The sequence below is a fragment of the Ilyonectria robusta genome, assembly GCF_021365365.1.
Source record: "Ilyonectria robusta strain PMI_751 chromosome Unknown BGZ61scaffold_1, whole genome shotgun sequence".
Lineage (NCBI taxonomy): Eukaryota > Fungi > Ascomycota > Sordariomycetes > Hypocreales > Nectriaceae > Ilyonectria > Ilyonectria robusta.
In genome coordinates, this window is record NW_025764435.1 from 441,701 (window position 1) to 465,803 (window position 24,103).

The window sequence follows — 24,103 nt, forward strand, 5'->3', positions numbered from 1 at the left end:
CAACAACTGTCGTGAGAACTGGTACATGCATGCATAGGGAGAGGAGAGGGGAAACAAAGTTCCGGCGTTGCGGGTTTGAAAACAACTTTAGGTACCTCATGGGCTTGTCTACTGATATATTGATACATCCCCTTTCCGGAATGTTATGCTTTTTAAATGCAACAAATGCGCTGGCCTGTAAACCTGTTCTCGGAAATGCAGCCTGAACTCGCCCAATGCAACCAACTACAAACTCCAAAAAGACTGAAAGGTACCCATCATCGTGAGACAACGGAACCGGAACAGAAAATACAATAAACGCCGCGTCTAATGCTCATGGGGCAGCTCAGGATTGCCAAGGGAACCGCTTTCGTCGCCACATCTCCTCCTCGGCGGCTTGTCTCGCCAACCGGACCTCGGCCATAATCTCCTCCTCCGTCTTCAGCATAATGGGCGACTCGCAGCCGCGGAGGCCGATGAACTTGCCCATCCTGCGGCGCTTCTCCTCGAGCGTCATGTCGGGGCTCCAGGTGATGGGACACGGGTACAGGCGGCTGAACTCGTTGGGCGTCTTCTGGTGGTAGAACTGGGCAAGCGACTCGAGCTGCTCGTCCGTCAGGAGCCAGAAGTTGAGCACCGTCCTGGGGAATGCCGGATGGACGCCGCCCTTGTCCAACTCGATGAGGGGAGCCAGAGGCAGCGCCATCTGCTGCAGCTTGAGGGCCAAGTTGGGGTTCTTGGCCAGTCGTCGGTGGACAAACGACTTGCGGTGTCGCGAAGGGATCTCTCCTCGCATCATTTTGAAGGAGTTTGATGTGAGGCGACGTGTGTGTGCGTGCGTGCGTGTGTGTGTGTGTGTGTGTGGTGGTGGTGGTTTCGGCAAGGGTTAGCTCTGTCGTGCTTGTGTCGTTGGCAGAGCTCTTTAGTTGGTGACGTCGAACGAATGCGATTGCGAGTAGTGAATGTTCGCTGAAGAGGTGTGCTCCTTGGGTGAATCGGGTTGAGCGTTTAGTGCTATAGCAGTGACGACTCCAGCCTCCAGTTAATGGCTCAATCCAACTCTAGTACTGCTGCTACTGAGTTGCTGGAGACGACCTGGCGAGTGGGGAGAGCGACGAGGATATTAAGCAAGGAAGAGGCGTATCTCACAATGAAACGATAGAACTGCCCAACCCCCGGCGCCGGCGGCCCTCTTGTATGAGAACCCATGACGGCCAGGGATCGCGAGCAGCCAGTCTCTCATGATTGTGACCGAACCCGTTCTTTGAACCAGCGCCCCCGCGCAGCTGCTCTGGGAAAAGCGGCCTTTGTCGCCAGCGCAGCACCGACCGCTTGCGCTTTGAAGGACTCGCCGGTGGTCCCCTCCTCCTGTCCGGCAACGGGAACGGCAGCAGTTTCTTTGGACGGACGCGGCGCAGGGTTAAAAGTTGGTGTGTGGGCGCGAGTGAGACAAAGCCGGACGGTCTAGCTGTCAACGTCGGGGCGGGGACGCAATCGGGTTGGGCGAACAGCGGGCGCCTGAAAGAGAGACAGAGGCAGATGAGACAACGGAGTCAGTAAGAAGAAGCCGCAGCGACAGAGAGAGAGACAGAAAGTCAGACGGAGAGACAGAGAGACAGACAGAGAGACAGGCAGACGCCCGCGCGGAATGTGACTGGCCGCCCTGACTCAAAGCGAAGCTCGAAACACGGCCTCGATGGGCTCCCCGTGAGTTTTGCGCCGTCGCTTCTGAGACCGACGTCTTTCACATGATGGCCGGTGGCGAGTCGCCGCTCCCGGCGTCTGTTCCGCGCTGCATATCTGGATGCGTTGGCGCTCGGGAAACGCCACGACACGACGCCCCTAGTCGCGATGTCTCAGATGTGACGACACTGGTCAAGTTTTGCGGCCTCACATGGCCGACGCTTGAACTAGCCGGACCGAAATAGCCGACGTCGCCGTTGCAAACCGACCTGCAAAAGTGGAATGTTGTGCACTGCGTCTTGTGCAGCTGGCATCGTGTCTTATAAAGTAGGATATGGCAGCCCGGCCTCACCCGATTGTCTCTCCTCTCTTCCTGTTCTGCTGTTCTCCTATCTCGCCGCCATGCTGAATTACAAAGACCAATTATTTGCGTTGGCTCGCTGAATGAATCGCTTCCCCACTTCCCTCTACCCTTCAAAGCCACTTGAGCTTGGCAATGTGATCCGCTTTCTTCTTGCTCGCTTTGACGAAACCCAGGGCCCTTAATTCGGCCAGAGCGCGGTAGAACATGACTAGGGCCTTTCGCTCATCCGTCTCCTCGTCACCGACGACCCTAGTAGCAAAGGCGGACCACAAATCAGCCACGTTGATGAGGCTGCTGGTTTCGAGATACAACTGGTACAGGAGCGCCGTTTCGGGGAGAGTTGCTTGGATGCCTTCCTCGCCCGGCTTGCAACATGCGCATGAGAGGTAGTCATGTGGGCGAGTGAGACTGCGTTCGAGAACAACCCGCGGCCGGGGCACGAAAACATCCCGTGCAGGTGTTCGCGAGTCGTACACCCAGCTCTCTGAAAGAAACGCAGACATCGGGCTAGAGACGTGAACATATGAGATCAGCAGCTCCGTCATCTTGTCGACAATGTCAGTGAATTGCTTGTCCTCCGCGGTCAAGGTAGCCGAGTCTTGACTGAGTTGAACCCTTTGCGCGATAACTGTGGTGCGCATCACCCTTCCCTGCCCGCTGTATTTACTCCGCAAGGTAATTTCTTTGTCCTTGGCTGTTGCACTGAGATCTTCAATCTCAAGAAGAAGCTTCGTGAGACCGTCTCGCACCTCAGCATGTTCAGGACGAGTAACCGCTGGGCCGAGTCCGAGGTCGACGTCACCTTCTTCCAAGATCGCTATGACCCGACGAACCAGGACATTAATCTCTATGATGTCCATCCGTCGCACAGAATCCACAACACTCGATTGTTCTGAGATTGTGATGCCGTCCTCCATTGCATCAACGTAGGATCTCGAGAACTCATCGTCTTGCGCGCCAGTTGCTCGAACAATCAACAATGCACGGAGAAATTCGCTAGCATCTTCCTCTCGGTTGTCGACACTTTGCCTCATTGCAGCCACCAAAGCTTCGTCATTCTCAAGGAGCGACCTGGCGAGAGAAAGATCTTCCGGAGTACCTTTCTCGACCGCTCGCTCCACGTGGTCACGGAACGAAGTCGTGTTCCTAGTTGCCTCAACATGTTCAGACTGCAGCCCATCGAACGGTTGGGAACCAGGAGAAATGAATACGCTAAGGGGATTTGCGTAGAAGTGACACATGTAGGCGTACTATTTTATACAGTTAGTGAAGCACAGCAAGCAATCTCGTGATGGAATTCACCTTTAGTGACATGACAAAAGTTTGGATACCGGAAACTTGGTCATGTTGCCGATCCAGCATACTGCGAAGAAGCGATGGTCCTAGGTGAACTGGGGCATCAGCCGCCGCCACGGCCGTCTTGAAGACAGTTTCCAGAATCGCAGATGTCTGGATAACGTCAAACTGCGCGCCATAGATGAGCTGACATGCAGACTTCAGCAAGCGAGCCTGAAGTAGTTCAACTGATGTGGCGATACCGAAAAGCAGCGTGAAGGGAATCCGTGACCGCCAGGAGCTGTAGAATTTAGTGGTTTGATCAGAGGATTGATGGGTGTTGACGTACTGGAATAACACCGTCAATTCAGAAAGGAGGCTGCTGTCAAAACCCTCGCTGTCTTGAAAGGCGACAAATATGTGCTCGCAGTCCTGTGGTTTGATAAAGGCGTGCAATGCCTCAAGATCGTAGTTGAGATACCGCCGACCCTAATAGTAGTGAGTACTGGATATTCCGGTTTGTCACCCATAGACCGACTCTTACCTCTCGGCCATCCCCAACTTCCAAGTCGTCATCTTCGTCATCAGACACTCTAGCTGTGACATCTCGGATAATCTTCTTCAAGGTGGCCTTCAATGTGGATGCCTCAGAAGACCGCAGCCTCACAAATCTGCTAGGCGTGGAGCGCTGGAGGGTCTCTGACATCTGCTCAAAGAGAAGGTCCTGCGAGGCAATGTTGGGTCCTGTGATGACGAACGCAGAGGGAACTTGATCCGAGCTACAAGTCTGTCAGCCGAATGCCAGTCCAATGATGAAGACTGATTTCCTCACCATGCCGTCTTAGCCTCGGCCACAAATGCGCTCACTTGGTCCAATGTTGCCTGGTTGGAGCTTCGCAAGATACCCTAAAAAATATGAGTGCTGTCCCTGATAATTGAGGCCAGGTCACATACCTTGATGCGATCATCAATCTTGGCCCAGCTCTCATGAAAAGCGGCCTCTCTCAGCTGCACGAATCCAGGAGTCTCGGCTCCATTCAACAGCGGCGTGAAGATAGATGCATTCTCAATAGAGTCCACGGCTGCCGCAGCCTGTTTTGAGACCCGCCGCCGCTTGGATGGCCGCTCATTGCGAGGCTCGTTGTTGTCAGGATCGAAGATGTAGGCCACCTAGCGACATGTGTCAGCACTCGAGTCACCGGGAAATGGCAGAAATATGGGCTACCTGGTGATCCTCCTGTTTGTAAACATCTTGTTTCACTTCATCCGGCGCCATTTTCACCGATTTCAAAGCGAATCAACTCTTCAAGGAGTTCTCCGTGGAGCGTGCAATGTCGATCGATGGTCGAGGTTGAATGAAGCGCGTCTTTCTGAGCCGAGACGCGTTGGTACACTGTACTTCGCACTGTACTTAATCGTTGCCAGGGGCGTCTGTTGTCCACCTACACACGAGTCAACAACCACAAGGCTTGCACAGATCACATCAGGGACACGCAAATAATGAACAGATTACGTCTAAGTTTGTATCGCATTGTTCATTTGTATGCTCCTAATCTCCAGAACCCTCATGCCTCTGTGCCCCAGTCTCGAAAGCCGTTCGTCGATGGCATTCTTAACCACCACAACCCATGCAAATCCGCACAAGCTCAAGGCGCCTCCCCAACGTCCCAAGCAATCCATTCACCCCTTCGGCCGTCCCTACTGTCCTCTCGAGGGAAGTCAACTAGCTTTGGTGTAACGTCCCCGGTCATCATTTGTACAGTCCAGCCACCTCGTCCTTTGGCGTGTGCGTGGTAGTTCCAAGCTCAAGACCTTGCTGAACTGACGATGCCTACCGCCAGGCATCGCGCGCTTTAATCGCCCCCTCGGCGAAATATTCATACAGAAACTCAAAGAGCTAGGTGATGTCACTTTTGGCAAGATAAAAGAAAAGAGAAAACCGAAAACCATTGCGCCAAAAAGAAAAATCGCATCTAAAATCTCCCCTGCTCAACCAGGTAGCAGATACCCATTCTGTGACTTGGAGAACCGCGCGTTTAAGCGGTAGCCTCAACAGCCTCTGGGATAGCCTTGGATTCGGTTAGACAAACACGAGTCGAGACATCATGAAGGGGAATGTACCTTGTCGGAAGTTGGCTTCTCGTCATCCTCGCCAGCCTCGGATTTTGGCTCAGAGGCCTCCTTCTTCTCTGGCTCGTCCTTCTTGGGCTCCTCGGTGTCTTCCTTGACACCATTGGCCTCGGCCTTCTTCTCCTCGGCCTTGCCATTGACACCGTTAGTGGCAGTTGGGGTCGATGCCGAGTCGCCGGCCATCAGCTTGTTCCACTTATCCAGTAGCGACTGGGAACGATCCTTGAAGTGAAGCTCGTCCTCGCGGGGGATTGACTCGAGCTTCAGGATCGCCTTGAGGACCTTGTTAATCTTGGTCGTGCGGATGATGGAGACTTCGAGGTCGTTGAAGTTCTCCAGGATCGTGATGTACTCGGACATTTGTTTCATCTCAGACTCCTGAGGTGGCAGATCCCGGGCCAGGAGCCCGCGCTGGAGCTTGTGACGGAGGTACAGAACCTCTTTCTAAGGAAATTGTCAGTATATTTCGTGTCATTAAAGCAATGATGCTTACCTCCTTGCGGTTCCGTCGCTCTTCGGGAGTCATCTTGGACTCCTTGGGTGCCTCAGCCTTCTTGTCACCGTTCTTCTTTGACTTGGTCTTGGACTTGGCAGCCGACTCGTCCTTGCCCTTAGGGGTGCCATTAGCCTTAGGCGTAGACGTGTTAAGCTTGATCTTTGGCTTCTTGACAGAATCGGGTCGCTGAGGTGTCTGGTGTCCATGTGTTAGCACTATTCCTAATGCACTCCATAGATTGGCGGTACTTACGCTGACAGCTTCCTCGGCCTTGCGCTTCTTAGACTTGGGCTTCTCCTCGATGTCGTCCACATCGGCCATATCCTCGTCCTCTTCAACTGCCTTAGCCTTGCCCTTCTTAGTCTTCTTAGGGGTAGCAGCAGCCTCCCTCTTGGCCTCCTCTTGAGCAATCATCTCGTCCTGGAACTTCTTAAGTATGTCCTTGTAGTGATCGATCGGGTTGTTCTCGGCCGCGAGGTGGAATGCCTCCTTCAGGTCCTTTCGCATCTTCTCGGTAACGGTCTCCTCGGCCTTCTCAGGGGAAAGGGCAGTGAGATCCTTGTTGGCAACCCAACCGCTGCGGGGCCTCGTTAGCAATTGTCCACGCGCCATTATATACTTAGAAAACTTACAACTCGTTGGTGTGCAAATACATGACAGGGAAGCTCCTGTCGTTGACACGTTTGCCGCCATCGGCATAAGCCTCAGCGTAGGTGCCATCGGGGCGAGCCGCAGTAACTGGGCGGCTGTTGACGAGCGCCAGAGGGAGCATGGACTCGTCGCAAATAATCGCGGGCCACGCTGGGAAGCCCTTGAGCTTCACAAGGAAATGGTCACCAGGCTTCGCATCGGCGTGAGTGAGCCGGGCCTTGGAATTCTTCCTGTTCAGGGTCTTGCCCTTAGATTCGCCGGCTGCCGACTTGCGACGGCCCTTGCCCTTACCCGCCGGGGTCTCAACAGTAGCGCTAACAGGCGCAGTCTCGCCATCAGCAGGGGGAGCAGCGCTGTCCGCCTCGGGCCCCTCGGCGACCTGCTCCTCGGTCGCGTCCTTCATCTCGATATCGCCACCATCAGCAGCGGGCTTCTCCTCAGCTTCAGTGGGCTTCTCGGTCGCGCTCTCAGTTGTCTTCTCTGAGCTCTCGGTCGCCTTGGGTTCTAGGAAGCGCAAGCAGGTCAGCGCGAATTCGAAAATCGGCAGAACGCGCCGAGGGGAAACGGCCACGTGAACAGGCAACCTGCAATCGTAACAAGCGTGTAGAAAGCGGCGCGATACGCGCGATTTGCGTGAAATGCAACTTACCATCCGCGGGCTTGGCATCCTCCTTGTTCTCGCCGTCGGTCTTTGCGGCATTCTCCTCAACCGAAGATTCGGTCGGCTTGGTTTCGGTGGCGGGAGCTTCCTGCGCGTCGGCAACAGGAGCGGCGACCTCGGTCTTCTCGTTGGGCTGATCTGCCATGGCGGACGAAAGTGACGATGCGAATCAGGTCAAGATGACAGAAGCGGAACGCAGGTTCCAGCCGGGAAAAGATAGTCGAACGCGTAACGGGTCGCGTATCGCGTGGTCAATGGGGCGCAAAACTTGAGGCGCGATGGTATGCAGGTTGTGACGATGAGTTGCGCAATTGACGATGCCAGCTCCTCCCGCGTTGTGCTGTGGGTTGGGGTGACGAAAGAAAAAACACTGGTGCGAGATGATGGGCTGGCAAGGGAAACACTTCAACGTCACCGGGAAGCTCGGTCACGTGATGCACATATAGCTCAGAGCGGGCGGCGTCATCGGCCGCCGTGAGCACACACAGCACGTAAGACCCTGCGCGGCCCAATCTGACTCGACACGGTAAATTCAAGGCATCCAGCGAGACGCGTCTGCGGCGTTTTAGATGGCCATCTTTTCGGCCTGTCCCTTGGCGATGTGGTGTTGTTGGGCAGCTTATAGGTGCTGCACTGCCTTAGCGCGTCAGCGATGTTGTCGGTCAGGCCGCTTGACCCCTCGCGCCTCACAACTGTTGTTGCACGACTCCGCGTCCGCACAACCGTAGTTGTATCCGAATAACCTTGTCCAAAGAGTAGATCTCCATCACACTGAATGCTCTGCGTTGCAGTTCCAACTGATGGCTTCGACAAATTCACTCTATTCGCGTTCGTAGTCTGTAGTAGTGTACACAGCCCTCCTTCGCAAGGAGTGGCAGCAGGAGAGCTCTTTTCGGCCCCTACTCCTCGTCCTCGTCCTCATCCTCCTCATCGTCGTCAACATCCATGCCTTCGGCTGCCGTCACTGAGAACTCCCGTTCTTGATCGACTCCCACATAACTATCACTCATTAGGAATAGCTTCAGCTTGTGCTCACCTGGCGTCGGCACAGTGTACTCGAGGCGAACGTTCAGTTCACGCCCGATCGTCACGCGCTTGATAGCCAAGAGGTTCTTCGTCTGCTCGTCGCCCACGACCAACCACCAGTTCTCCATCTTCTTCGTCGGGTAGAATGGCGCGTGCACGGTAGAATCGTGCTCCCCATCCTCGTCTTCGTCAAGGTTGCGTGCGACCTTGATGTTCAGGTATGCCGGCTCACCGGCTCTAATTTCATCCTCATCCAAAACCTCATGCTCAAGTTCCAGGTCAGGGTACTTGTCGTTTGTGAAGTTGGCTGCCTGGCCCAGCTGGCTCTGAGACAACCCGAGTCGTTTCACAAGCTCGTTGTAATCGGCGTTCTCCTCCGGGTTCATGGCTTCCATGAAGTCGAAGATGTCCTTGATTCTATACATTGGTTAGCTTCAATATCAACGTACCAACAAATGAGGATGCTTACCCAAAATCATTAGCAACCTTGACAACCTCCGGCGTGAAATGGGGAATCTGCTTGAGCGGACTATCCCGATCCCACATGGCCTGAACAATCATTTGCGACATCTCCATAGCACTCATGGCGTTGAGATGTCCGTCAGACGAGAGAATATCAACCATAGAGCTGAGGAGGCTCAGGGCTCGAGAAAGAAGGATTTCCTGATCCTTGGCAAGATCGATAGGCAGCTGCATGCGCGAAAAGTGCGCCTGCAGCAGCACAAAAGCCTTAAAGTGAGGAGAGTCATAGACGGGTTGAGACATCTTGACGGGGACACGGTCATAGATGCGCCGCAAGAGGCCGTCCTCGTGGCGCCGGATCTGGATCGTCTCGAACTCAGTCGCCGAGGTAACAATTTCCATGATACCCTTAAGCTTTGTCCGAGTACTGAGTGAAAGCAGGAAGGTTTGCATCGTGATGTACGAGATATTATAGTACGCAGCAATCATTGCAGCGTTCTGAGGCGACACGGAGCCATCTTCCTCATCGAAATCGATAATCTTGGACTCGCTCAGCTCACGGAGGGTGGTCTCCACCAGGTCAGACATGTAGTTGCTTAGGCCATCATGCGTTGTGCTTGTCAAGTTGTAGTAGCTAGGGTTTGCGAGCAGTCGTCGGTAGAAGTAGGTGAAGGTCGTCCAGTTGATAGCATCGTCACCGGACTCAATCATCTTAGTGCTAATCTCCGTAACGAAAGCATCGTGCAGATAGTTGTGCAGATGCGATTCGACCGGCAGAGCCTCGTTGAGGAACTTCTTGTAGTACTCACGCTTGACTTGAGGAAGCATGAGAACACCTCGGCCACGTCCGTCTCTCGAGGGGCGAAGGGCCTTGCCAAACATGTGCAAGACCTCGCTGAGGGGGTAGTCCACGTATCGATGCTCGCGACCCTCAAAGTATTGCGTGCCCATGACAATGACAAGGTGGGCGGTGCTGTTAAGCTCCCAGCAAACATCTCGGGAAGCCACGAGCACTTGGATAGCGCCGTTATCGTAGAGATGCTTGACGATTCGCCTGTCGCTCTGGCTGAGGGCTTCATGGTAGTAACCAATGCCGTGGGAGAGGGCCTCGGCAAGGGCCTCCTCGTGAATGCGATCAAGCAGCGGCTTCATTTGTTCCACATCGGCGTGAAGGAAGCGATCCTCGTCATCGTCCGTAACACATGCTGCCAGTAGATCCCGTGCAGTTCCTCGAGTTTGCTTGCGGGTGGGCACGAAGATCATGGCAGGCTTGTCAGGGGACATCTGGGTAATAGCTAAGTAGGTCGGCTTAGCCATTGCCAGCATCAAGGATGGGAAGTGAGGGTTAGAGAATGACTGGACGTGAAGCTCGAGTGGCACTGGTCGAACATGAGGACTGAAGTTGTAGATATCGTGCTTCTTTGCGTCAATCCACTCGCCGATATCACGAGCATTTGCCAGCGACACACTGAGGGCCACAATACGCATGGGCAACTCGGTCTGGGATCGGATGTAGTGCATACGAGATACAATAGTCTCATACACGTAACCCTGGGAGCCTCCGAGCAAATGAATCTCGTCAGCAATGAAGAGCTCCACCGACTGAACATTTTTGCGGCGCTTCCACTGTCGAGACAGAACATCCCACTGGGTGGGAGTTGCCAGGATAAGATCACCCTTCTCCAAGAGTTTCAGATCGGTAGCGGTCTCGCCAGTCAACTTCACAATCTCTTTGCCGCCACCCAGATGGCTCAGTCGCTTCTGCCAATCTTGAAGACGGGAGTCAACAAGCTCCTGGAAGGGCGCGATATAGACTGCTCGGCCAGAATCACCTTGCGTCCAGTGGCGGAGAAGGGCAAATTCGGCGCAGACAGTCTTTCCGCTACCTGTAGGAGCTCCGACAAAGACGTTTTGGTCGGTCTTGTAGAGAGAGTTGAAGGTCTGGGTCTGGATCCTGTTGAACTGCTTCCAGTCGGGATACAGGTCAACATAGCTGGAGGCCTTGAGAGCAGAAATTGGCAGAGGCTGGAGTTCGAGGAGCTCGGTGTGAGGAGGGAACTTCTCGGGGAGAATAAGTTTATGGAACGCAACAGCCAGTCTTGTCTCGGAATGCATCCACCGGTCCGAAATGACAGAAACGAAGTAGTTTGGTGGCATTGGGTCGGTGATGGGGACTGTGAAATCAACAATATGCTCGTTCGACTCAGATTCAGCATAGTCCTTGCGCAACAGGAATGTGTCGTGGTAGAGGATATCTTCGCCGTCACAATCCTCGACCAAGATCCAGAAATTCTCGGCAGCACCGTGGATGGCATCGTCCCACTCAAAGTTAGGGGTGATGCTTAGTTCGACACGAAGCATCGATCGAGTCATAGGTTGTACCTGAGTCTGCACATCTACTCGGGGGAACTTGGAAACCAGTCCACAGACAGTTCGGCCTGCTTTCGGCATTCCGAGCAATTCGCCCATGCGGGGAGGGTCAAGGTCGAAGTAGCTGCTCCATGCCACCTCGACTCTCTCAGCCTTCTGCACGATCTCTCTCGGGCACGTAGGGAACTGACGCAGCGGAGACATGGTCGGCCACATGCGCTTCTCGGCCATTTTGCAAAGATCCAGAGCCGTCTTTGCGACAGAGGCCCAGCCCTTCTTTAAAGCAATCTCGAAGATGGCTCGCAAGATTCGACCAGCAGATTGTGTTACATACACCATATCTGCCATCAGGGCGAGACCGTCAAGCTTGAGACGTGAGATGTATGCCTGAAGGAGGACATTAATCTTGGCATGAGACTCCTCGATACTCTCTTTAACCGGGATAGGGACTCGTCCCAGGAGTTTGGCAAGTTCTAGCTTCTCGTCTTGTCGAACAGGGATGTACTTGAACTCGGCGCTGAGGGAGAAGACTCTAAAAAGCTCAATGGTCGTGATGCTGGGCTGGATCAAGTTGTTATACGTGTCCATAGAACCATGAGTGATGTAGTAATGGGAGGCGATGCGGCCCAACTCCGTTGATTGTAGCTTGCCGGTCTTCTCGTCGTACTTGACGAGGTTGGACTTCCTCAAGGACATTGCAGCAGAATGAATCAAGTCAACTCGCTTTTGCTCCAAGGCTTCATCCTCTTCATACTCCGCGCCAACTTGATACAAGCCAGGCGAGCGAAGCATTCGAACGAAAAGGTAAGTGTATCCCAGCCACTCGACACCCTCGTCGCGCGTTCTGACATTGCCAAGGACAATCTCAGCATTGAGATTGTCAACCAGTTTGCTAACAAACTGACTTTCGATAGGCAGCTGCTGGTTCAGAAGCGACAGATAGTATTGCATCTCGCTCTGCGTCGTAATGATAATACCCTCACCGTACGTATCGTACTGAGGTCTACCTGCACGACCAAGCATCTGCAATACGTCCTGAGGGCTGAGCTCAACCCAGCTACCCTTCTCAGGAGAGTACACCTGTGTTCCCTTGATAATGACCGTGTGCGCAGGCAAGTTAACACCCCAAGCCAGCGTCGCAGTACAGACCAAAACCTGAATAGCTCCGCGAGCAAAGAGATCCTCGACGTCGGTCCTGTCGATTCTGCTCATACCGGCGTGATGGATACCAAATCCGTAAGGCAGGATGTCCTTGAGGTCGGCGTCTGTAGCCTGTTCTCCGGCTTCTTTGAGGACTTCGCGACTACCGGCATCGTGTCGAAGGATCTGGTTGATTGTGTCCATCTCGAGGGCCTTGTCTCGAATGTACCGGGCAGTCTTGGCAGTTTCCTTTCGGGAGTGGACAAAAATGAGCATCTGGTTTCGGTTGGTGCCGACGTGCTCAATAACCTTGTTGTAGGTCACATCGTTCATTGTCTTGAGTTGCTTGATTGCCTTGCGATCGGTGACTCCGACAAACTCCTGTCGCAAGGGGCAGGGTCGATATGAGCCATCGAAATGGAAGAGTCCCTTCTTCATGTCCACTCGAAGGAAGCTGGCAACATCTCGGTAGTTTGGCAGAGTTGCAGACAGACCAAGGATACGTACTGGTTCACCGGTCTGCTCAGTCTTGCGAATGGTTCTGCTTACAATGCTTTCCAGGACAGGGCCACGATCATCGTGAAGCAAGTGGATTTCGTCAATGATGATCAGACGCACCAAATTGGTGTAAGTCAGATCATTTGACTTTCTGGTGATGACATCCCATTTCTCAGGAGTGGTCACAATGATCTGCGTCTCGGCGATTTGCTGCTTCGTGAGCTGGCGATCACCAGTCAATTCAGAAACCCGAATTCCGAAGGATTCAAGTCTCTTTCCCAAGTTTCCAACCTGTTCCTGGACAAGCGCCTTGAGAGGGGCAATACAGACGATCTTGAACGCATCAAGGTCAATATCACCGGTCTCAGGGTTGCGGTGCTTTCCAATCTCTCGGAGAATGGTAAGCATACCAACGTTTGTCTTTCCACTACCAGTGGGGGCACAGACAAGCAAGTTGCCGTCGTCTTCAAAGGCCGATGGGTAGCACTTAGATTGGATCTTGTTGAGGGACTGGTTAGAGCTGAAAGGGCCTCGCGCCCATTCGGGTAGGTCGGTAATGGGCATGAGGACATCGCCAGGCTCGTTTCGCTTTTTGGGTGTGGGGATATGAATCTCCTCGTATCCCTTGAAGGTCCTCTTTGTCGACCCCTCAGGTAATCGGACCTTGGGGTTGGTCATGAGATGGTTTCCTTGGTCGAAGACAAGGTTTTCGAGGTTGATGAGTTTCTTAGGTTGAAGTCCTCCAATAAGCTGACCGTCGGCTCGGTCAGCCTTGGGGGCATCTGTAAATGAGGCGGGGACATCAATGTCCATCTTGATATCCGCCTTTCCCTTCTTGTCCTCGCCTGCAGTCTTGCCCTGCAACTCGTTAAGAATTCGTTGTAGGCCTTCCGAAGCCATCTCTCTCTCAACTTCGGTGCGTTGCTCTGGTGTCTCGGTCCGTGCCAACTTAGTGAGCCAGAAGACCTTTTCTCTGTTCTCGACGAGCTTTTGGACGAGCTCGTGGTGCTCGAAATCGAACAGTTCCATGAGATCGTTCTCGATTTCTCGCAGGGACTTCTCCTCACCACCGGCTTCGTCAGGCTCTCCTGAGAGGATTCGAAGAGCCTCTTTTGTCTTATCCGTTTGCTCGTGGGCATCGGGATAAAATGAACCAATCTGACGCTGGAGCCAGAAAGCATCAATATCTCGGGCCGGCACGGCGTTTTGATCTTTGTCTTTTTGCTTCCCTCCTGCTGGTGCAGAGTCCAAGACCATTTCGTCGTCTTCGTCCGCAGCGTCGTCTTCTTTAGGCTCTCCGTCCTCGATTTCGTCCTCGTCCGCCTCGTCTTCAGATGACTCGTCACGGACTTCATTGACAATGTTGTCGCCCTCATCTTCGTCTTCGTCGTCAAAGGCAACGGCGACACCCTGTCGTTCATCGATTTCGGCATCCTCGCCGTCGCCGCCGCCCATGGCAACATCCTCGTCGTCTTCCTGAGCATCGTAGTCTGTGATCTTCTTTCCCAAGTTTACCAATTCATTGAATTGCTTGGGGTTCATAGTCACGCCCAGGATATCGTCGATTTCTTTCTTCTTGTCCAGGTCCTTCAGGTCGTCGTCCTTTAGGTACTCCAACACGGCATCCGCAGCACTGCGCACAACCTCGTGGGGCACATCACCCAGGTTATTTGCGACGATTGTGATGATAAGGTCGAAGGTCGATCGCGTGGCGGCGGTTCGGGGTCGATAGGTGATACCTTCCACCAGGAGGTCGTTCGCGCCGAGCACGCCAGTCCCCCTCATCTGAGACTCGGCCTTTCGTCTCCGTTGCTCTCGCGCCAGAATATCTTCTCCTTCCCTCAGACTTCCTCGTTGGATATCTGGAAGGCCAGGTTGTTTCTTCTGCTTAGGCGCGTCCTCTCGACCAACTCTGGCGCCCATGTCCTTGATACTCAAACGCCCGGCCAGCGACTCTGGGTCTCCAGTGGACTCATCGGTTCGTCGTGTGACAAACCGACGGTCCGCCTGGAGGACCAGGTTCGACATGGCCGAGTACTTGTATTGCGACACATCTCGATTCGCGTCCGTCATCTTGGCTGGTGTGATGAAGCTCTGTTTTGATGGGGAATGTCGATGTTCTCGACAACCAAAGCTCGCGGAGCTCGACCGTTAAATAACCATGAGTTTTCCTCTGACGCGACTTTGTTCGATGCAGAGTCGCTGCCTAGGTGACTCAGGCTTCTGCGATTGATGCGCAGTCGTTGAATAGCTTTCGTTGGTCGTCGCTAGGATTTGGATGTGATCGCAATCGCAAATTTCAGATCTCAGCCTGGAAGGCTACGAAGACTAGCGTGCTATTGGCTTAGCCGCCTTGCCGCCTCAGGGGCTGAGATGTGGCTGGACCAGATGTGGCTGACAGGAACACCAACCCAGCAGAAGGTCTCAGCGGCGATAGCACTCAATGCTATGGAGGCCTGGGTGAAATTGAAATCGTTGGGCTGGGAAATCTCGTGATCACATATACCAACTTGGTCTCCAACCTTCTATCAATCGTGTATTTCAGCACCCTGACAAGGACCAAAGCCCGGAACAATAGGTTCACCGCATTTAAGCATACATAGCACCAGCCACACTGCCAGCTGGTGTGGGGACTGTTTACAATCGCCCACCGACACCACACCGAGAACTGATGAGCGTGTTCATCAGGGAATATCTCGGGGATTTTGCACTTCCTGAATGAAAAGCGACCATGCCTAACCAGCCCGATGTATTTGACAAGTTCCAGAGCACACTTGAACCGTTCATAAAGCCGCGGGAACAGGTGAACTACATCAGGCGCGTCCTAGCGCTCCACCTTGGGTCGTCTTGCTCACAAAATGGCCCGATCAAACAACCCGTGTCTCTCGTGGACAGCTCGCACGATGTCACGGTGGGCCCCGAGCTGAAAGGGATTCAAAGAGAGTACATTGAAGCTCTGAAAGCTAACATTGCTGCACGACGAAAGTACGCCGATATTGTGCAAGCCAATCCTTCACGGCCAGACTCACCTAAAGAATCACCTCCAAACAATCTCGACATTGTGGAGGAGCGGATCGGCCTCCTCAAACTCCAGAGCAAACTAGAGAGATTGTATGCTGTCCAGAAATACCTCGACCTCCTTATCCAAAAACCAGCGGGCTCGGTGGAGTTCCTCGACCCCGAGGACATGTTCTACAGCGCCGGAGAGCTTCCCAGCGTTCCCAAGGAGGTAGTCAACAGCCTCGTTGCCCAACAAAGTGCGGCAAAACCAGATCTCAAGGGACAGGTGGCCCAGTTAGAGAAGACGGTGCTGCGGGCGAAGCTACTCATGCGCCGCGAAGAACAGCTGCTTCGGGATGCGAGGAGCAACGCTCAGGGCATACCTGATGTCATCAGCAACGGGGCGAGGCTAGATGCACTCAACGCGACCCGCAACGAACTCATCACCTGGATTGAGACGGAGCTTGGGAAGGCCTCGGGAGAAGACTTTGAGGGGGGTCTTGATGGCATCTCGAAAAGTCAAGACAGAATGGCGGCAGATAGCGCAGCCATCAGCAGTCAGCTCGAAGTCATCAAGGAAAAATATTCCCGGTACCTTGATGCTAGACGATCTCTTCTATCGACAATTGCCGAACGGCCTGGCGCATCTCAGCCGCCTGTACTGAAAGCCCACGACCCTGCAAAACAACGAACTCTCGAAGCAGACCCAACTCCGAGCAACTACCTTCTCACGCCATACATCGAAACTCTTCTTTCTCTATCGAGAAACCAAAGAGCCACGATCACACAGAAGTCACACATGAACTCGACACTCAGCAATGAGACTAAGGAGGCTTGTCAGGTGCTCGATCATCTCGCTGAGGAAAGTCAACTCCTTCCGCAGCATTCCGCATCAGGGTCATCTCGACGAAGGTCTGGCCTCGGAGAAATCCTGGCTTCGACCTCGGATCGTGCTGGATTCACTGGCCGTATTCAACCATGGGTTTTTGCGGCGGACGCGGCCAAGATTGCCACCCTCGAAACAGTGGCGGAGAAGGTTGAGGGTGGACAGGTAGCCCTGGAGAACTCTATGAAGGCACTTCGGGAAATCGATCACCTGTTGGGACAGAATCAAGTGGATGAGTCGGAGCAAACCAAGGAAGAACCGGCGGAAGACGATTTCTGGCTAGCCACGGGGACCAAAAACGCCACTGGCACGAGAAAGCATACAAAAAAGGAGAAAGAGGCGAAAAAGGTGCCCAAGGATGCTTGGTCTGGTCTACATGGAAATCTGGGCCTAATCGGCCATGGAGACGGAGCTTGAGATGTTAAGACGGTGTATTTTTAAACGCAGATTGAAGAATTGATCGATCTGGTATTGCATGACCAGTTCTAACGCCGTGCCAAAATCTACCCCCAACTCCGTTCTCTGATTGAGAGAGCATCAGTGACCATTTTGAATTGTGCTTCACTTTTCCGACATGATGGCCGATATCCTCATGGCCAGATCCAGAATCGAGAGGTGCTCATCTGCACCATCGACTAGCCGCTTGTCGACTTCGGAGAAGACGAGGACAATTTTGTTCTTTTGGGAATCCGGAATCGTCTCGTCATATGTGATGGCTTGGTAAAGCTGTGGCATTTGTTAGGGCCGATCATCAATCATAGGGGTAAATATTCTCACCTGGCCGACAACTTGGCCTGCGCTCCACCCATCTGCCACCATATCCTCAACCACCTTGGAGACGGACTGGTAAGATCCAGTCGAGCCCCGTGGACGTATCGCCTGTACGAGATCCTCAATTGTGTTGTCCGGGATGACACCAGCGATATCCTCGATAATCTTGACCGTGACAGGCTTCTTGTCCACATCCATTTTCTCGTCGCCTTCGGCATTCTTGTCCAGAGACTGTGCTCCGACTAGGCGCGCAGCACTCTGCAAGTAAGTGATGGCCTTTCGCAGATCACCCTCACTGCACTTAATAAGCGTGTCGATTGCACCATCTTCAAGCGGCACACCTTCCTTCTCTGCAATTTCCTCCAGCCTCTTCTTGGCATTGCCTTGGTCCAGGCTCTTGAATCGAAACTTGCTGCATCGACTAGCGAGCGGGTCGATGATACGGGTCACGTAGTTGCAAATCAAGCAGAACCGAGTGATCTTGCTGTACGTCTCCATTGTTCTTCGCAGGGCACTCTGCGCATCTTGCGTCATGGAATCGGCCTCGTCGAGGATGATGATTTTAAATGGCGGGCAGGGGTATTTGTCTTTGTAGCCGGCGGTCGGATTGGTCAATTGCATGCGGGCGAAGTTCTTGACCTTGTCTCGGACGATGGAGATGCCACGCTCGTCGGAAGCGTTGAGCTCGAGCACTCGTGTTTTAATCAACTCCGGTCCGTAGAGCTCTTTTGCCAACGCGAGGACTGTAGAGGTCTTTCCTGTACCGGGGGGTCCGTAGAAGAGCATGTGCGGAAGCTGGGGATCGTCAGTGATGGCTAGAGTTGCAATCGGGGTCAACCACACGCACGTTAGAGGCCTGCATCGTTCTTTGCAGGACGGTGACGGTGTGATCTTGGGCGGTAACATCGCTAAGTGACTTTGGTCGACTGCAAAGCGTCAGTCGGGATCTCGTGGTGGACAAAGACGGTCTCGTCTCGGGGGTACAGACTATTTCTCGACCCAGGGCTGGGCCTTGCTGGGGGCCTTTTCTTGTTTTTGTTCGGAGTTGCCATTGGCGGCGGCGGCGGCCTTTCTGGCTTTGAGGTCGAAGAAGCTCGCCATGATAACTTAATGGACGGGCGGCGAGGGGAATGGCAAGGTGAAGGCGGAATGTTGCGTCGTCGAGCAAGCTTGGTGATATTGGCTGTGTGCACGTCGCTGAATGCGCAGCTGGTACTCCGTAGTAGAAAACCCATTAACGCGTCGGCTGCACGCACACGCGAGGCGCGTCACCTCGCTAGCCACTTGACTCCGTTAGCACAGCTGCAGGACCCCGCGATAGTTGCTGTTAGGCCACCTTAGGTACTTATCTGCCCTGTAGCCCCACCCCGCCCTCAAATTCACGAGCCGCCTCCGCTGGGGAAAGGTACATACATGCAAGCAATAATCAGGGTATGACAATGAGCAAACTTGTGAATTCTCGTGCAGCCAATATACGGGTGCTACAATACTTTCCAGGTGCTGTTTGATTTTTTCCCGTACCGGTCATTCTGTGGTTCACGGCTCTTTCTCTCGTTTGCGAGTTCGGAATCACCATCCGCCAAGTCCCCTTCCCCACTAAAATACAGATAGCTTCTGAAATTCGCCCACGTTACACAGGACTCTCTCACCTGCACCGCACGGGACGGAGATATACCTCATGCACGAAACCTCGGCGTACATAAGCTACAAACAAGGCTGAGCCCTTGTCTGGCGCTTTCCTCTCTAGCCTGGGCGAGCATCATGGCTGCACCACGCAACCCACCCCGCCAGCACATCAGTCGACCTACCCTAGATGCCCCAATGACATAGCCGCCAACACTGTGCAGTGCCCGTGCTAGCAACCTCAACGGTTTCCACGTGCTTCGTCCGAATCCTATCACGGTAGTGGGCACCTAAGGTAGCCAGCCTATTGTGTGCAGACATCGACAGGCGGAGCGGACTGTTTGCCCAACTGCGAGTGATTGCGAGTCACCGCGAGTCACCGCGAGCCACAAAGACGGCAAAGAACCCGTCACCCGTTGCCGACTGCCCGCCAACTGGCCACCGCAATCACGGGCACAGGCTTTATATCTTGCCGTTTGCTGCTGGACCCGTCGATTCTGCCTGCCAAACAACCCGCAGCAGGGGCCAGACCCAGATTATCCACTCCACGCCCGCCGGCTCAGCAGCTTAAACGAGACACCTTCCACCCACCCTGCCTGCCGCCTGCTCTGCCGCCAGCTTCACTCTCACCCACAGTCACCCTATATCATTCGCGCCTCGTCCTTGTGCCTCGCCTCTCCCACACTGCATCAACAGTAGTCTCTCTCTCTCGACTCGCATCACCCGCGGCGCCATGGACCAGTCCATCATCCGCATCTCCAAGGTTTCTTGCCCCGCTTCCACTTCCGTTGGCACCCGCGGGGTCATGAGACTAATGCCTGGCTCTAGGAACTCAGTGACATTCAGAAGAGCTCGGATTTGTGTATGTTTCCCCTCTCTCTCGCCGGTATTCCCGCCGCCTCTTGTGGTCTTTGGGGCTTTGTTGCCTCTCTAACATTCGCCTGCCCGTCTCCAGCACTTGCGGTTGCCTGTCGCGATGTCGACGTACGCAATGTCAAGGCCTTAATCATGGGTCCTCACGAGACTCCATACGAGTTCGGCTTCTTCGAGGTATGGCTCCCGTACGGCCCGTCCGCCATCATTTATTGGGCTAACAGAGAGGTGCAGTTTGCGATCCGATTCCACAAAGGCTAGTCTTCCATCCTTGCTCTCAACGCTAGCACCGTCTCAGGGACTGACTGATGCCGCGTAGAATACCCGTCCAAGTCGCCCAATGTCCAGTGCGCGACAACAAATGGCGGGCGTTGCCGATTCAACCCCAACATTTATGCGAATGGCAAAGTTTGTCTGTGAGTGCATGGAGTTGATCACCTCGGTAGTAGTGGGCTAACATTCGCAGGTCAATTTTGGGGTAGGGTGAGCTGTGGTCTCTAATGTTAGCACTGGTCTGACATCCCCATAGGACTTGGAGAGGAGAACGAGGAGAAGAGTGGTCATCTGCTCAAGGCTTGGAGTCTATCCTGCTTTCAATACAGAGTCTGTTGTCGACGAACCCCTACGAAAACGAGCCAGGCTTTGAGGATGCCAACGAGGACTCCGACAAAAAGGCACAGAAGGACTACGTTCAGAAGGTACCTCTCGACGACCCCATGCGGCTTGATGTGATTTCTAACCCCCCCAGATTCGCCACGAGACCCTGAGAATCTCCGTTATTCAGCGCCTTGAAGCGTACCTGGGACTTTCGCCTGACGGCTACCAGCACGGAGTAGAGGCTCGCGACCCCGATGAAATCGATGATGACGACATTGACGAATCCAGCGTTCCATTCGAGCCATTCAAGGATCTCTGCAAACGCCGATTTCTATGGTACTACGAATCCTATCTCGCCACCATTAAACTGGGAAAATCAGAAGTAAAGGACGGCCAGCACTTTGTGAGGATGCCCTTTGAGTCACCCAACAGCAACTCGATGGACGGGCGATTCAACTACGCTGAGCTAGAACGCCGCCTCCGCACTATCAAAGCAGCCATCGATGCCGAGCCCCTCGTCTGGGCCGAGGAAGGTCTTGCTTCAAAGGCCCGAGAGTCGACAGTTGCTGTGAACCTGCAGCATCAATTTGAGCAAGTTGTTGAGTCCTTCAAGCGGAGCGACATGCCGCATGACGTTTTCCTTGAGAATGGCAACCCCTTCATTTGGATGATCACGTACTTCGGACGGCCAATGACGAATCTTGATGGTGGCCTGTTCCGAGTCAAGATGAACTTCAGTCCTCGATTCCCTGACGAACAACCTCGTGTCAAGTTTGAGAGCAAGATCTTTCATCACTACATTGCGGCCGATGGCACGGCCTGCTACTCGCCCAACCCCATGAGGCGGGAAGACGTCAAATCTCACATCGAAGCCATCTTTGCCTTTCTCGAAGAAGACGAACCGGCTTACGATCCGCGCAAAATTGTGAACCCAGAGGCTAGTAAGATGTACTGGGGTGGTGCCGCGGACGACAGGAAGAAGTACAATCGGCGTCTGCGCCGCTCCGTACAGCAAAGCATGGAGTAAGAACCCCCAGATGACCCCGATGTCAGAATACGACTGACATTTTTCATAGGGACTTTCCCGAGTAGCCGGGGAATTTCGTTTGTCTCTACCATGGAACTTGTTGAGCATTTCTGGTGGCGTATTGCGGTGAACGCGGAGGGGCCAAAGGCACCACCTGCCGGTTTTAAGACGGCGTTGGGCGCTGTGATCAATACAAGGGAAAGGGAAACAAGCTTGGTCCGATCTTGGACGGGTTGGAATGCATGTGTTTGACTCTACACGAGGGATCTCGGGGGCTTGCAAGGGTACATAGACACGTGGGCCGCAACTTGGTACCATCGGTTCTTGATCTTGCGATAAGTAATTCAAGAGGTCTTATTGCTAGTATCCTCTGGAGATGTCATTTCCCCGTCTAAACCCTGAACGCCAGCGATGCGAAAAAAAAAAAAAAACCTATACGGCCGCGAGGCTAATAAAACACGACAGTCGTAACGCTCACTCACGCATCTCATCGTATTCGTCATTATCATCATGTCTTCTTGCCCTTGGGTTTCTTGCCCAGGCGGTCCTGGAGCGGCGCATAAGGGGCTGCGACACCCATGTACTTCTCCTGCTTGCCCTCACCCTTGAACTCGTACGTGCCGTTGGCACCGAAGGCAGCCGGGGTGCCTTGACTGGGACGGGAGACCTGCTCGCTGTGCAGCTTGTCAAGGGACTCACCGACGACAGCATACTGGGACCAGTTGATTGGGGGACAGCGGACAACGTTCTGGGGTTGAGGGATGTTAGTCCATTCCCTTGGCCGGGCGGCAGGAGGCTGCTTCGACGAGCCCTCTCCAGCGTCGTCTAGTTTCATTTCGTCATCATCATCATCATCGTCGTCGTCAGCAGTCGTACCGCCCGGGGCATTGATCTTGCCGTTGACGAGGTCCTTCACGAAGGCTTCTGGGTCGAGGACAGCGTCATCCTTTGTGCGACTCAGCGATTGTAGATCTGCGATGGCCTTCTGGCGCTGGATCTGCAGGATAGAGATGGCAGACTTGAGAGCGATGACGTCTGGGTTCCCATCGAACGCGATGGGTTGCGGAGGGGGCGGGGCAATGCCGGTCTGGTCGGGCTGGGAGTGCGCCAGGGCGGCCGGACGGCGGGAGTCACTGGCAGCGGGTAGCTGCGCGGCGGGCAGGGTCGGGGTGATGGGGGAGATAGGCGGGCGGTTGGGGGACGGCGTGCGGGAGCGAGAGCGGATGGGATTGTCGGTAGAGATGGTGAGGGCGGGCATGATGGGCCGTGGGACCATAGAACCGTAGGTGGCGAGGAGTCGTGGAGGGCGAGCGACTCGGTGCCGGAGGTTGCGATGCGGTGCGCGGGATGCGCGTCAAGGTTCGGGTCACGAGAGAGTCCGATTGCGGGAGGGGCTTCCGGCAGGTGACGGGAGGCGATGAGGCCGGCGGTGGCTGGCACGCAACGGCGTTGGAGCTGGACTTTGAGTCGGATCAATAGCGGGCCGGCGGCGAAGGGGGATTGACGACTGACGACTGTGACAAGATGTTTTGTGACACGGGGTCTGAGCTGTGGCGGCGTAGTGTTTGTGTCCCAACGCTGGGATGACACTAGAGGGAGGATATGCCCCCTCGCAGTGGGACGCACTGAGGCAGCGGGGTCTGACCTTTCTATGGACGAGGGCTGATTTCAGGGCTGGTGGGTCATGGGTCTCGAAAAGCAACTATTTGTAGAGGGGGAGTGTCTGACAATCAAAGTAGAAGAAGGGAAGCCAAGGAGGCGCAGTGAAGGCGAAACGCGTTGCATCAGGCAGCCAGAGGCATCATGAGGTTTGGATGGGGCCTCGGAGGCAGATGCCAGTGCACTCAGGCGGAGTCGGCGGGTAGGCGGGGTTTCTACGGAGCACCCTCTCTACCTACAAGTCGTTGGGAGCCGGATGGGAGAGCAGGAACGCAACAGCGCAGCAGTGCAGCAGCGTAGCATTGGAGGGATGCAGAGTGGAAAGTGGACCAGGCCAGGCCACTCTCCCCTTCTTCAATGGAAAAAAGGCTCGCTCCAGCCCCACTTGTACGATCGGGGAGATCTTGCGCCAGGCCCAGCGCCGATGTGAAGCACAGACCATCCATGCATTGACACTTACAAGTGACAGTTCGCGTAGGCCAAAAACCCCAACCTCGTAACTAACAAATACTAGAGGCCGTGGGCAGAGACAGGCGGGATTTGCCGTTATTTGTCTCTGCTCGAATCTAGACTCGCATCGGCTAACAGAAGAGGCCATGTGATGGACGAGAGGGCAATTGTTTCATCCCTTTGCCAGCCGCGCAATGTTTGGGACCCTCGCACACATGCCGTGTCTTGCGTCACCGAACCCTGCGAGCATGGATGTGGACACGCTCTAAGACAACAGGCAGCAGACCATGTTGGTAACCCAGGACTGCGGAACAATGGCTGGGATCTGCGGTTTTCTATGCCGATCCAACGTGAGGCCGTTGAACAAACGAACATGTCGCCACCTCGTCCCACGATTTGTCGTAGAACGAGCCATTTGCTTTGCTTCACTCTCATGTTGCACCAGAGCTTGTCTAACTCGGCACGTTACCTTTGGTATGCCA

The 24,103-nt window shown here is 54.2% G+C and overlaps 8 protein-coding genes across 8 annotated transcripts; 2 read left to right on the forward strand and 6 right to left on the reverse strand.

The window, feature by feature from the left end:
* Positions 1–325: 325 nt before the first annotated feature.
* BGZ61DRAFT_337376 (uncharacterized protein) lies at positions 326–778 on the reverse strand (the record flags this gene model as incomplete). Its single annotated transcript, XM_046239042.1, has 1 exon — positions 326–778. The coding sequence occupies one exon, from the start codon at positions 776–778 to the stop codon at positions 326–328; it is 453 nt and encodes a 150-aa protein (XP_046111591.1).
* Positions 779–2,136: 1,358 nt separating this feature from the next.
* Positions 2,137–4,577, reverse strand: BGZ61DRAFT_470319 (origin recognition complex subunit 3 N-terminus-domain-containing protein; the record flags this gene model as incomplete). Its single annotated transcript, XM_046248065.1, has 6 exons — positions 2,137–3,276; positions 3,329–3,790; positions 3,846–4,080; positions 4,134–4,207; positions 4,256–4,471; positions 4,527–4,577. 6 exons carry the CDS (start codon positions 4,575–4,577, stop codon positions 2,137–2,139), a joined length of 2,178 nt encoding a protein of 725 aa, XP_046111592.1.
* An 827-nt stretch (positions 4,578–5,404) lies between these two features.
* Positions 5,405–7,384, reverse strand: BGZ61DRAFT_338768 (uncharacterized protein; the record flags this gene model as incomplete). The annotated part of the gene is made up of 5 exons (XM_046239159.1): positions 5,405–5,875; positions 5,925–6,122; positions 6,180–6,504; positions 6,560–7,082; positions 7,228–7,384. The coding sequence occupies 5 exons, from the start codon at positions 7,382–7,384 to the stop codon at positions 5,405–5,407; spliced, it is 1,674 nt and encodes a 557-aa protein (XP_046111593.1).
* A 295-nt stretch (positions 7,385–7,679) lies between these two features.
* On the reverse strand, positions 7,680–15,011 carry BGZ61DRAFT_582099 (Sec63 Brl domain-containing protein). Its single transcript, XM_046256274.1, has 2 exons — positions 8,735–15,011; positions 7,680–8,682 (listed from the first exon to the last, which is right to left on the reverse strand). The coding sequence occupies exons 1-2, from the start codon at positions 14,806–14,808 to the stop codon at positions 8,139–8,141; spliced, it is 6,618 nt and encodes a 2,205-aa protein (XP_046111594.1). The 5' UTR covers positions 14,809–15,011; the 3' UTR covers positions 7,680–8,138.
* A 355-nt stretch (positions 15,012–15,366) lies between these two features.
* Positions 15,367–17,069, forward strand: BGZ61DRAFT_437070 (uncharacterized protein). The gene has a single exon (XM_046244063.1). The coding sequence runs from the start codon at positions 15,467–15,469 to the stop codon at positions 17,036–17,038; it is 1,572 nt and encodes a 523-aa protein (XP_046111595.1). The 5' UTR covers positions 15,367–15,466; the 3' UTR covers positions 17,039–17,069.
* BGZ61DRAFT_437071 (P-loop containing nucleoside triphosphate hydrolase protein) lies at positions 17,070–18,687 on the reverse strand. Its single transcript, XM_046244064.1, has 4 exons — positions 18,381–18,687; positions 18,240–18,318; positions 17,399–18,187; positions 17,070–17,347 (listed from the first exon to the last, which is right to left on the reverse strand). Exons 1-4 carry the CDS (start codon positions 18,491–18,493, stop codon positions 17,183–17,185), a joined length of 1,146 nt encoding a protein of 381 aa, XP_046111596.1. The 5' UTR covers positions 18,494–18,687; the 3' UTR covers positions 17,070–17,182.
* A 735-nt stretch (positions 18,688–19,422) lies between these two features.
* BGZ61DRAFT_3430 (ubiquitin-conjugating enzyme/RWD-like protein) lies at positions 19,423–21,799 on the forward strand. Its single transcript, XM_046239554.1, has 9 exons — positions 19,423–19,778; positions 19,844–19,877; positions 19,971–20,065; positions 20,123–20,144; positions 20,208–20,304; positions 20,355–20,366; positions 20,418–20,586; positions 20,637–21,508; positions 21,562–21,799. Exons 1-9 carry the CDS (start codon positions 19,749–19,751, stop codon positions 21,575–21,577), a joined length of 1,347 nt encoding a protein of 448 aa, XP_046111597.1. The 5' UTR covers positions 19,423–19,748; the 3' UTR covers positions 21,578–21,799.
* Positions 21,800–22,020: 221 nt separating this feature from the next.
* Positions 22,021–22,770, reverse strand: BGZ61DRAFT_488472 (uncharacterized protein; the record flags this gene model as incomplete). Its single annotated transcript, XM_046250114.1, has 1 exon — positions 22,021–22,770. One exon carries the CDS (start codon positions 22,768–22,770, stop codon positions 22,021–22,023), a length of 750 nt encoding a protein of 249 aa, XP_046111598.1.
* Between the last annotated feature and the right edge of the window lie 1,333 nt (positions 22,771–24,103).